Source organism: Carassius carassius, chromosome 49 (genome assembly GCF_963082965.1).
Source record: "Carassius carassius chromosome 49, fCarCar2.1, whole genome shotgun sequence".
Taxonomy (NCBI): domain Eukaryota; kingdom Metazoa; phylum Chordata; class Actinopteri; order Cypriniformes; family Cyprinidae; genus Carassius; species Carassius carassius.
This window is the reverse complement of record NC_081803.1, coordinates 18670645-18683354: the sequence shown is the minus strand read 5'-3', so window position 1 is coordinate 18683354 and position 12710 is coordinate 18670645. Positions and strand designations below refer to the sequence as shown.

General features: G+C 34.7%; 2 protein-coding genes across 2 annotated transcripts; one reads left to right on the top strand and one right to left on the bottom strand.

The window, feature by feature from the left end:
- Positions 1–2546: 2546 nt before the first annotated feature.
- LOC132132142 (rho-related GTP-binding protein RhoF-like) lies at positions 2547–7132 on the top strand. The gene is made up of 5 exons (XM_059544436.1): positions 2547–3450; positions 3794–3881; positions 4941–5050; positions 5410–5544; positions 6249–7132. The coding sequence occupies exons 1-5, from the start codon at positions 3322–3324 to the stop codon at positions 6414–6416; spliced, it is 630 nt and encodes a 209-aa protein (XP_059400419.1). The 5' UTR covers positions 2547–3321; the 3' UTR covers positions 6417–7132.
- Positions 7133–7830: 698 nt separating this feature from the next.
- Positions 7831–12689, bottom strand: LOC132132507 (transmembrane protein 120B-like). Its single transcript, XM_059544906.1, has 12 exons — positions 12590–12689; positions 11639–11757; positions 11432–11548; positions 11265–11324; positions 11086–11181; positions 10919–11008; positions 10185–10250; positions 10030–10091; positions 9859–9951; positions 9662–9726; positions 9175–9243; positions 7831–9076 (listed from the first exon to the last, which is right to left on the bottom strand). The coding sequence occupies exons 1-12, from the start codon at positions 12650–12652 to the stop codon at positions 8963–8965; spliced, it is 1014 nt and encodes a 337-aa protein (XP_059400889.1). The 5' UTR covers positions 12653–12689; the 3' UTR covers positions 7831–8962.
- Between the last annotated feature and the right edge of the window lie 21 nt (positions 12690–12710).

Sequence of the window (12710 nt, the reverse complement as noted above, 5' to 3'; positions counted from 1 at the left end):
CTTCTCCTGAATAAACCACACTGTTGCAACACATACCGGTATGTGGTATGCAGATTGTCGTGTTTTGCACAATTTATGACTTTATAATTGTGTATATTTAACGTATTTAACAACTCTAAAATGTTTAGAGAACGGTCATATTTCTAACCCAAGCATTGTATTTTGTAGTTTTTTTTCTTCTTCACTTTCCCCTTGTGCGCGAAGCCATTTTCAATTGATCAACCAGAGAATGGTGTTGCGCAAGGAAACGTACCATCTGTCTTTCGCTTTTAGGAGTCACGCTTGTTATTGCATGCACATCAATACGATTCTGTCTCTCTGCCATAGTCTAAAGTAGGACTGATGTCCGAACATTCCAGAAAAAAAAGGACTGAAGACTACATCGTTTGCAGCCGCTCAAGGCTGAAGTGGGTTATGAGGCCGTTTTATGGCACTCTTGTGTTTAATTAGGAAAATCCTCTTTATCTTCAAACCTGCGAACGCAAGCTGTTTCTGACGCGAGGATAGAAGTACAGAGTGTTATCATCTTCTAGTCTCTTTGTCTGTTACCCGATATGCAGAAGTGTACGAAAAGCTCCATTTGTGCTCGGGACAGCTGGAGTGGATCCTCGACAAATTTCGACGTTCAGCTTCGCCATTAATCATAACCTATGTCAGCTTTTTCATTCTTAAAATGACATTCTTGAGGCACTCTTTCATGTGTGATATTTTGTATATTTAATCTAATTTTTTGATGAAGACTAGAAGACGTCTGAAATCTAAATTAGCCTACAAAAGGTTTTTACAGTAACTTGTGTAAATTCCCTGTAATATTCCTTTTTTTTTACGTCAACTTTAATATTCCATATTAAATCTGAGGAAACACTCAACAGATCCAGACGACGGTTCTCAATTGCATTTCTCACCATGGACAATTTTTTGTAACATTTCACTTTAGTTTTTTTATTATTATTTAGAATTGAGATAAATATGGATTGTGACACTTAATCATATGGTAAGTGTATATATATATATATATATATATATATATATATATATATATATATATATATATATATATATATATATATATATATATATATATATATATATAAGGAGATGTTGCACTCAATTAAATGTTTTTATATTGCAATAAATATAACTTCTTAAATTCATTGATGTCTTGTATTTATTGACTTTTTTTCCTTTTTCATCTTCACCTTTCAACTTGACTTATTCATGTAGCCTACATTTTTATTATCTTATGCTGTGAGTGAACTGTTTTATAACCGAACTAAACGGGCCATATGGCGGGGAACGGTTTATCCGTTTGTCGCTGCTGCTGTAGGCCGATTTTGTCCTTCATTTATTGATTAACTATGCTTTTTATGTATACCTTAACAATCCATATAAATGATTTTATGAGAGCATGGTGGGATTTTATAATTATTTAGAGTAATTAATCTCCGTTGCCACTGGAAACAGTAAATGTGAACAGAGTTACAGAGTTCTGTGACAGAGTCAGGCATAAAACGACGTCTGCTGTCTGTTGAGGAATGTGAGGAGAACAACAACAACAACCTTTTGCGAGTCTCTCATTGGCTGCGATGATGTGGGGGGTGCGTTAACTGACACCCATTGGCTATTGGTCAAATGAAATAAGGGTTTGTTGTTAAACTCGAACGAGGTTTTGCTTTGTTAAACAACAGCCTTAATCTGGTTCTACATGCCTTCTCATATAACTTGTTTTATATTAAAGACAATTCATTTTAATTGAAATGTCACAATTGAGCAGACTGATTAAATGCCATTTTAGAAGATTCAGTCCTTGAAATGCTAATTTATATTGTTTATGTTGTGTTCATAATAAAAAAAAGTTAAGACAGACAATTTAAAGTCATTTAAGAACGAAAAAAAAATTAATAAGGAAATAAAGAGTAAAGAGACATGAACTTTAAGCTTTATTGATTAACAATATTAATAATGACAACACACACACACAAAATCAGGTGTTTATTGCATCATAGTTGTTGCTGAATTGAGCATTTTAGCACAACTGCAATGCTTGGTATCCAGGACCATAATTATTATTATTAATATAACAAATAAAGATTCAGCGCCCATAAACTTACGTTACTTATGTGCTACTAAACAGGATTCAAAATGGTCTCATATAGGTTTATCTCAAAATAATATATGCAAATCTTTTTAAAGTGGGAATTTGAATCATTTTGCATTTGACATTGTAACTCTATTCTTTTTAATTCTTTTAAATAATAATTATTATTATTATACAAAAATCTTTTAAATTAAAGAGTAAAATTTTAATAGCAAAATTTTAAATTAAAGAGAACAATTAAATAGTAAAATATGTACATATGAATTAAAATTTATACACATTATTTATTTTGTAATGGGCAGGTTTATTATAGCCAACATAAACTAAAACTTAAACCATAAAAATACTTTTTTGTTACTTGAAATATAATAAACATTAACTGTAGTAAAAAAAAAAAAAAGTATAAAAAAAAACTTTATTTTATTTCAGCTGGTGAGGCAACATTTCTTATTTTCATTTGGTTCAGCTTGATGGCCTAAAACAACCCAAAACTGAGCTATATATGAACAAAAACTATATAGGAATTTTAAAAATAACAAAAACACAAAATTAAATTAAAAACATAAAATTGTAATGAAAACAGAAATTACAAAAATAAAAATTACAAATATATAAAATATGTGAATGATACTAAATAGCCTATCACGTGTAATAGGTGGGTGAATCTAGTAATAAAGTTAATAACACTTTTAGTTATGTAATTGTTACATAATTAACACTTAATTATCAACAAATTGCTAAAATAATCACTGCAATTATGTTTTTTTGTAATATCATCTTAAGCATACCATTCAGAGCAACATCCCGTCCTGCTCCACCCTCTGTAGATGGGAGAATGTGAGAAGGTTTTCAGAGGACTGTCTCAATTAACATGTAGTCAGGAAGTAAACGCTCCTGACCGGCTGGAGGGAGTGCCTTCATGAACCCCGCCTAGTGATGGTGCAGACCATGTGTAGACAGTCATAGAAAAGAGTCACAGCCTCAATTACAGTCACACGCTCTGATCTGAGGTTATTGAAAACATAGTCACATGGTTTGAAAGGAAAAAAAAGAGTCGAGAGGAGGAGGAAGTTGAGACCGGATAGTAGCATGCTTACCTGGCAGAGTGTTAGTCTCACGTTATATTCACCCGCTACTCCTACCAATGAATTTACCTGACACTTCTGTGCACTTGGGCACTTGTTGGAGGAACTGACTTGGCCGGTGAGGCCCACGAAAAGGACATGACACAGAACGGCACTGTAGCCGGCAATGGCACTCTGACTGATTCTCTCAAAATTGTTATCGTCGGAGATGGGGGTTGTGGGAAAACATCCCTGCTGATGGTGTACGCCAAAGGAGATTTCCCAGAGGTAAGCTTTTAGATTACAAATTAGCTTAAAATTATGATTTTGAGGGGTTTTATGTTGGAAAAGTACAAATTTGCTTGTGCTTACTTGACAGTTTTGTGTGTGTGTGTGTGTGTAAGTAAACCAGATTTACTTCAGTTGTAAAGATAGTTACAGAAATTACCATTTTCAAGAGAAGGAAACATTGCAAAATGTATAAGAGTCATTTGCACAACATCCACAGCAATTTCGGTTTCTGCCTACGCCTTGATCGTACTTCAAATGTTCTTGTAGAAACCTGAACTTATTATTCACTATCATCCATTGTATGCCTGTATTTGTCTAATTTTATGTTGAAAATCAACAGAAATATGCTCCATCTGTGTTCGACAAATATGTCACCACTGTATCCTACGGAGGGAAAGACATTCAGCTGAATCTCTATGATACAGCAGGTAAGTGTCTACAGACGCCAGACACACCTCAGAGTCCAAACACCCCGTTCTCTATAGTGACAAGCTTCATTAATAAACTATTTAGGCAGGAATATTGAGTAAAATGGGTTTGAAGCGTTTAGCAATAGTTGTCTCAGCTGTCATCCCTTAGGTCAGGCCACATACACACTTTGATCATTGCATGATTATATAAATAATAATAATAATATAAATAAAAATCCCTTTGGTATTGTGTTCAATTTAATTTTTAATTATTTTACAAGATTTAATAAATGCAGCCTTGGTGACAATACAATATATATATTTTTGAAAAAGAAAAAAAAATCTTACCGACCCCAAACTTCTAAACAGTAGTTTTTTTTTTGGTTATATGTATATATACAAAAATATTATTACAGGAAAAAAAAGTTATAGTTGTTTTGAAGCCTAAAATTGATTGAAAATTGGATATTTGAGTTAATATTTGAGTTAGTCGTATTCTAGTTTGTTTATAGTTCAGACATTTCAGAACTGTACATTTAGGAACTAGGATATATTTTTAAAATTTTAGTATATTTTTACAGTGAATATATTGTTATAGAAAAGGGAAGTGCATTTTTTATTAAACACACTGATCGTCAGATATTTTATACCTTATATGGAATGTTCCCTTATTGATTTAATCGTCATTTACTGTCACTGACCTTGGTGAACCACTGATGTCTATATAACTCATCAAAAACTCGAATGTGTTTTTATTTTTTTGTCTAAATTGAACTGCTTCTTCAATAATCATGCTGCTTATTAGACCCACATTGCTGGCCAGACCTTCTGTGCGTCTCATGAACAGGATGTTCAAGCCAGGATGTGGTTTCTACCACATCTCGGTTTTTCGTCAAAATACTTTGTTCATAAAATACGACACACAGGAAGATGCTGTATATGGTCAGAGGTCTCCACCTCCTCGGCTTCAATGACTTGTTTAGAAGCATCACCATAGAAACAGTCCACATAATGCAGTGCTGTTTTCAAGCATCAGTGTGATAAAATGTAATTTCCTTCTGATCTGTTTATTGACAGGCCAAGAGGACTATGATCGCTTGAGGCCTCTGTCGTATCAAGAAGCAAACCTCGTTGTCATCTGCTACGATGTAACCAATCCGACGTCTTTCGACAATGTCACGATAAAGGTGAAATCATTTGCCTCCAGTTGAGAATAAAACTGAAGGGTTCATCAGGTGAAAGTCTGTTTTAACCTTGTTTGCTGGCAACTGTGAGCTGATAAACTTTGACCTGAACAGTAGATGATTACAGATGGACCACCTCTGAAAACAAACAGTATTTCTTTGAAGCTTCCTGTCGTGTCAGTTCAGATGAATGTGTTGAGCCCTGTTTAAATAAAGACACAGCAAAGGGACTGTTCATTTATGGTCTAAAGATAGATACATTAAACCATTACGGCATTAAGGAAGACCAGAAAAAGTATTTGTATATAAAATAAGTTTACTTTTAAATGTTTTTTTATTTATTTATCCCTGTTCCCCTATAGTGGTACCCAGAGGTGCGTCATTTCTGCCGTGACGTCCCCATTATCTTGATAGGGTGCAAGACGGACCTGCGAAAGGACAAAGAGAAGATGAGGAAGCTCAAAGCTTTAGATCTGGAGCCCATCACCTACCTCCAGGTTGGCTTTACATTTACATTCATTCTTTTTGCAGACAATTGACTTAGAAAATAAAGAACATCATAAGCCCTCAGTCTCATAAATACAAGTCATATTAGGTTAAGTTCAGCTACTATTCGACTTGTATCTATCTATCTATCTATCTATCTATCTATCTATCTATCTATCTATCTGTCTATCTGTCTATCTATTTATCTATCTTTCACACATTCAGTGTTGAAAACAGTTGTGCTACTTAATATTTTTGTGGAAACAAAAGGGGGAAAAACTGCATTTATTTTAAATAGAAATCTTTGGTCTTTGTAACATTATAAATGTCTTTACTGTCACTTTTGATTAATTTAATGCATCCATGTTGAATAAAAGTATTAATTTCATTAAAAAAATAAAATAAATAAATAAATAAAAACAAATTAATGACCCCAGGATTTTTTACATTTTATTTATTTATTTGTATATTTATGTATCTTTTTATATGTTGATGTAAGCTAATTTACTGTCACAAACACACACATACACACACACACACACACACACACACACATTTATATATATATATATATATATATATATATGAGTGTGTATGTATATAGATATCATCTATCATATATATATATATCATATATATATATGAGTGTGTATGTATATAGATATATATATATATGTTTACTGAGTAATCAACCTTCATAATATCTCTTTCTTAGGGTGAAGAGACCAAGAATCAAATGAATGCTGAGGTATACCTGGAGTGTTCAGCTAAATACAGAGAGAACGTAGAGGACATTTTCAGAGAGGCAACGAAGCGAGCGCTATCGGCCAGGGCTAAAGCAAATCACCGTCGCAAGAAGAAGAAACGCTGCACCATCCTGTGACCATTACCAGAAGAAACACATTTGTTCGAGTTTTGTATATATGAACTATAGGATATTTTGTTATAAAGCTTCTCATTGTTTAAGCTGTCACGGAGGAATATTTTTCAGGACTTGTGATGTGCGTTTTCTCATCTGCCCACCATGCAAGGCTTACTTTTTGACAGAGGTCACCAGGGTGTGTGTGATAAGTGTGTAGTGGTCCACACCACATCCTCCTGCTGGTGTTACTGATATGACTTGATGCAATTTGGTCTTGCATGGTCGTGGATTCAACAGGAGATGGAAAAACTGCTGCTGATGTCTCGGATACATCACATGGTCACATTTTCAATTTGGTTACAGTCTGTGTTGTTTAATAATGATAAGGCTCAACTAGCTGAAGTAACAGCCACTATGTGACAGTGGGTGTGCATTTCACATTATACACAATAGTTGAATTTTTTTAAACCTTGAGTTACAGTATTTTGTCCATATATTATATAAACCTTCTAAACAAAAAATGTACTGTGATGTGCAAAATAATCCTGGGGATTTGTAGAAATATCATTCTGTGTGTAGACCACCACCATTTACAACGTTTTAACAGTTTTGTTTCTCACTAGGACTTTATCTCGATAACTTCTTCAAATCTCACATAGACACCAGAAAGTGTTGGATCATTTGAAAACCATTTGCCTGACAGTGTAGATTGTACAAATAAACCCGTGATATTTTAAGTTATTGTGCACATCGGTGTTTTGAAGTGAATCGTGTGGAAAACAAAATGAAGTCGCTCTTTTCTAGCCTAGCTACAGCTGATACGGCGCACACACAGATACTTTTCATTTACACACTGCAGTTTTCAGATATTAGGCAGACATTTGAATGACATTATCTACTTTCTTTAGCTAAACAAACTTGGTCATATAGTGATCTTGTGGTTAGAATAAATACTCCTGTTTAGCAGGATGTGACTGCGGTAACGGAAGCCTCCAAACTCTTACTGCGTGTCACATTCAGCTACGAAGCTGAGCTAGAAGACTGAAATGCTACTTCAGCATGAAAATATGATTAATATGAATTCACTGACAATTTTATTGAGGCTACTCTCCACTGTTATTTATATTTTATATATTGTATTCCATAAAGCGGTATATTTGGAACTAATACTAATATAATTACATTAAAACAGTAACCATTAAATTAATATCTAAAATTGGACAAACAATAATAGCTAAACACCAGACTACACAGAGCTTTGTAAACGAGTAAATAATAAATACAATCGCTTATAGCACCTTTATATCACCTACAAGCCGCGAGTAGAAGCACATGCTTCACTCTTGCTCCATCTAGGGGTGAGTGAAGACCTAAGTAACAGATTTCCACACGAGGTCACCTCTAAGTAACAGATTTCCACACGAGGTCACACAGATTGCATCAAATTCAATTTATTTGCTCAGCAGCAACGGAAGGACAAGAGAAATCCAACTTAATATCTAAAAGGCCTTTTGGAAACCTTCTTTTCCTCCAGTCTGAAGGCTTATTTTACGTTCAAGCAAAAAGTGCAGTTATTCTTTCAACACGAAACACTTACAAAATCACACCGTGAAGAGTGACTACTATTACACACGATTAACGCAGTGGTTAATTGTGCAATAAAGCATTTCTCAACATGAGAAATGGCATTTAATTACAGGTTTTTGCTTCAGGTAGAGTTCACTGAGCCTGTGAAATTGCAAACAACTTGTAACACTTGGGTTCTAGGCTAAACTAAACCAGGTGTGAACAGGCAAAGGAGAGCATTGAGGCAAACAAGTCATCCAGTAACCAAATGCAACTTCTGTCAGTACTCATCTACATCTTGGGTGGCCTGAGGTTGAGTAAATTCTAATCAAAGGTCATTTTTGGGTGGACTATTTCTTTAATTCAAGAGTCTGGCCTTGCTCAAGCACTGTACTAACAAGCCACAACATGCATAACACACCTTTCCCATGAAGTTGCATTGCATCAATGCTTTCCCAGAAACATGTAACATAAAATCGTAAAAAAAAAAAAAAAAAAAAAAAAATCTTGGATATGCTTCAGCCAAAATGCCTTGTATGTGAACAAGTACTTTAATCCGTATGTAGCCTTAAAAAAAAACTCCCTTTGAGTTGCTGCAATGAACTGAGCATCTACAGTTCCACAGCCTTCCTGCTGCATTGCATAAACTTTAAATGTGGCTTATTGTAAACATATTCATGCACAGGAAAAAAACACAAGCATACAGTCTCTGAAGGTTGTCAGTGGCTTCTAGCCCAAACATTACCCTCTAATTGCTGTGATTGCACAAATAAAAGCAAAAGCAACGTGGCAGACGATAGAGCAACGTGACACGAAAGCTTGGGTTTCATTGCCGCTGCTGAAACGAGTTCGCGGACACGTCAACATCTACCTCCAGCCTTCTCCAAACAGCTTGTGGGACGCGACTCCTATAAACGAAACAGTTTTGTGCGTTTTGAAGTTCAGTTCTGTGACATCCACACTGGCCTCGCAGCGTATGAATTCTTCGAGTTGGCGTCTCGTCAGTTATTTTTAACCTTTTCTTTGTTCTTCTGGAGCTTCTGGTGGACCACTTTCAGAGTAATGAGGAAATTTCCCAAGAACAGGACGAGAAACGTCAAGGCCAACATGAACACCTGGAAAACAAAACATTTAAGTGCAAAAATCTATTTGCTAATATTTGGGGTTTTGAGCAATAATAGTGATGTACGACAACTTCAGCTGCTCTTTTTACCTGCCATTCCTTGCAGTCATCACGGGCAGACAACTTAAAAAGACTCACAGCATTGTACAGCTGCCAAAACTGACCAGAGGACAGAAAACACAATTCTCTTATTCTTTTCAGCATCATTACTCCAGTCTTCAGTATTACATCCTACAGAAGTCCTTCTAATATGCTGATTTGCAGCTCAAGAAACAGCTGTTGTTGCAAACTTCATATTTTTGTGGAAACTGTTCAGGATTCTTTAACATTTTTATTTTAGTCTTTTGTATCATTATAAATGTCTCTACTGTCCCTCTTGATCCATTTAATATCTTTGCAAAATAGAAGTCTTGATTTCTTGTAAAAAATTTAATAATACACACAGTTATATGGTAGATGTTACACTGTCAAATGCATGACAATTTTCACAGACAAACGTTTTAAGACGACTGTAAGGTTGCATGAGAATCAACATAAAAAAATTTAAAAAAGGCAACAGTTAAATGTTGGTACTCACATGGCCAAAGAATAGGAACGGAAGGAGAAATGTAAGCCCTCTCCACATCCACGACTGAAAGCCTTCTGTAAGAGTAACACAAGAGGTCAGTCTGGGGTCTGTCTTCAGGCCAAACGTGTAACAGTTTCATGCTGCAGATATGACATCATCCAGATCAACATTTCTCCCAGGATTCAAATCAAAGACACAATTCTTACCCACTGTCAGGTCCAGCTGGTTTCTTTCCCCCAGAGCACGTAACCGATACAAGCAGCCGCTTTGATAATAATACTGAAGAAACTGCACACAACCTGTGAAACAGAGAAACACAAACCATCACATTAAACAACAAACAAAAGACAAATAAAGAATACATCGGTTATACTCACTCTGATAGATGGAGAATGCCAGGAACTGACTTCTGAACATTTGATACATTGAACCTTCTGGCCTTAAAAGACAGAAACAGAGTGGTGATGAAATACAAGGAAGTGATTTAAAAAAAAAATGATAACATTATATGATTTGTGGCCGAAACACTTACCACGTCAACATAACACCTGATAAAAAGGTTGAGACGTAGTGATGTGACACCCACCAACCTTTAATCCTAGTAAGAGATAATAAATGCAACGTAAATCATAATCATCATTAAAATAAACAAAAATAGCCGAATAAATAAAATAATCATAGCCAAACAAACTAACAAGATAATAAAATACCACAGCCAAATAAATAAACAGAACAAAGTGCTACAACCAAATAAACACACAAAAATACAAATAATAAATATACCACAAAACAAACAAAATACTACAATTAAATAAATACAAATAAAATACATCAACCAAATGAATAAACAGAACAAAGTGCTACAACAAAATAAACACACAAAAAACTAACAAAATACCACAATCAAATATATAAACAAAAAAAAAAAAACTAACAAATAAAATAAAATAATTCCACAACCAAATTAATAAACAAAAACAAACAAACTAAATGCTATAAAAATGGTCAGATAAATAAAGCACTACAACCAAATAAATAAATAAACAAACAAATAAAATACTACAACCAACCAAACAAACAAATGAAATAATACAAGCAAAGTTCATTTTAATTTATTTTGAGCATTTTGCACACATTGTTAAGTGGTAGAATAGATGGAGGCCAGGAAAATACTGGGAAGAGAGATTCAAACCTGAATCTCCCAATAGCACAACACCAAACCACTAAGTCATAACACTGATCAAATGTATTTTAAACTGAACTCACCGTGACCCATTGCTCATGAGGATACTCTCTCTTATTGTCAATGTGCAATAATACCACACTAACAAAAAGTTGAAGATTTCATCTGTAACCCTGTGAATGGGACATTAAATTATTAATGACATTACATTTAATTAATAACATTAAATTATTCAGTTCTCTCATCTTACCGGTAATTGAAAAGGAAGAGGCAGGTGACGGCACCAAACATAAGTATTATAGTCATATAAAGTTTGAACTTCTCATATTCATCTTTGTACGCAAACCTGTTGAGTAAATTTTGCAATTTCAGCAGTTTTGTTTTGGGAAATCTCTCTCTGCTCAATGGACATGCTCACATCTGACTCACTTGGCTTGGTTGCTGAGGAGCGTGACATTCACATTTCCAAGTACTAAATTTAAGTACAATCTGAAAGAAGACAATAGTTCTAAGAAAAAAGTAGAAAAGCCTCAAAACCAAACCTCACAACTGTGGTATTCTAAATAACACATTCAGAAGGAAGAACTAAAACCCACCCATTTTTCTTTGGCAAATAGGACTCCATATCAAAAAATACATTTTGCCTTTCTTTAATTTGGACCTGCAGGTCATTTATTACCTCCGTTTCTTTTTCACAGTGAGTTTTCGTACACCTGTTTTAAACAAAAAAGAAAAAAGATCCGTTTACATCATTGTGCATGTGTCCTCAAGATCTTTAGTAACATCTGAAACTCGGCTCATACTTATGAAGGTTATTCTTGAGGTCTTTCAGGCCTTTTCTTTGTTTGCTAATAGCACTGCTGCATATCGCCTGCAGGTTCGTCAGCTCCTCCAGCTTCTGTCTGTAGACTTTGTGTGTTTCCTAAAACACAAAACACACTGGAAGTCAAAATAAAATCAGAATCATTTCCTAATACATGCATGACCTTTCAATGGGCACATGGCTCCATTTTAAGGCATTTTGAACATGAGAAGGGCATTTTAAACATGGTCCAATCCTTTCGATCAACTCTAACCAGGTCCAGTAATAGATAACAGCTGAGTGGTGATGAATACTGAATGACTACCATATTCAGCTACAGTGGTATTTACATGGTTAAATTATACTATGGTTTTTAGATTTGTACCATAGCACTGAATATTTTTACTTAAGGTTTTTACATGGTACTCCAGGGTAATTAATAAAATACCAGGGTACTACCATGGTATGTATTAAAAAAACCTTGTATAACCATGGTATCATGCCCCAAAAAAGGCATTTTTTTTTTACTAGTATTGAAACCCCTGGAGCTTCATGCACCTCACTGTCTAGAGCTTCGCCATCCTTTAATCTAAAGAGTCTATCACGAATCGATTATACGCTCATTTTTACAGTTGAGTAACAACTCTTGGTTAACATCTCACATGGTTTAACCAGTTAAATTCTAGAATCATTATCAGATCTACTTTACTAACCCAAATTTATTAAAATAATAAAATATATACACGAATAAACGGAGTCATTTTAATAATTTTTTTGAGAACTGATGCCCATAACGTTACAGTAACAAAAGAAAATCAGTTAATCTGATGAGCTAAAGCCTGTTAGCCGCGTCGTAAACATCCAAAACAAACACATTTTCTTCTTTACTAACACAAGATTCATCTTTCGTCTGTCGGAGCACTAATATAACACATATTCGTTCAGTTCAAACCTGTAATTGCTGATATTCTTCCTCTATTTCTGTCCATTCACTTTGACATCTCTCTAGTGACATTGTACCCGTCTGTGCTGGCGCTGCTCTGCCGCAAACTGCCGCTAGTTGGCGCTCCAGC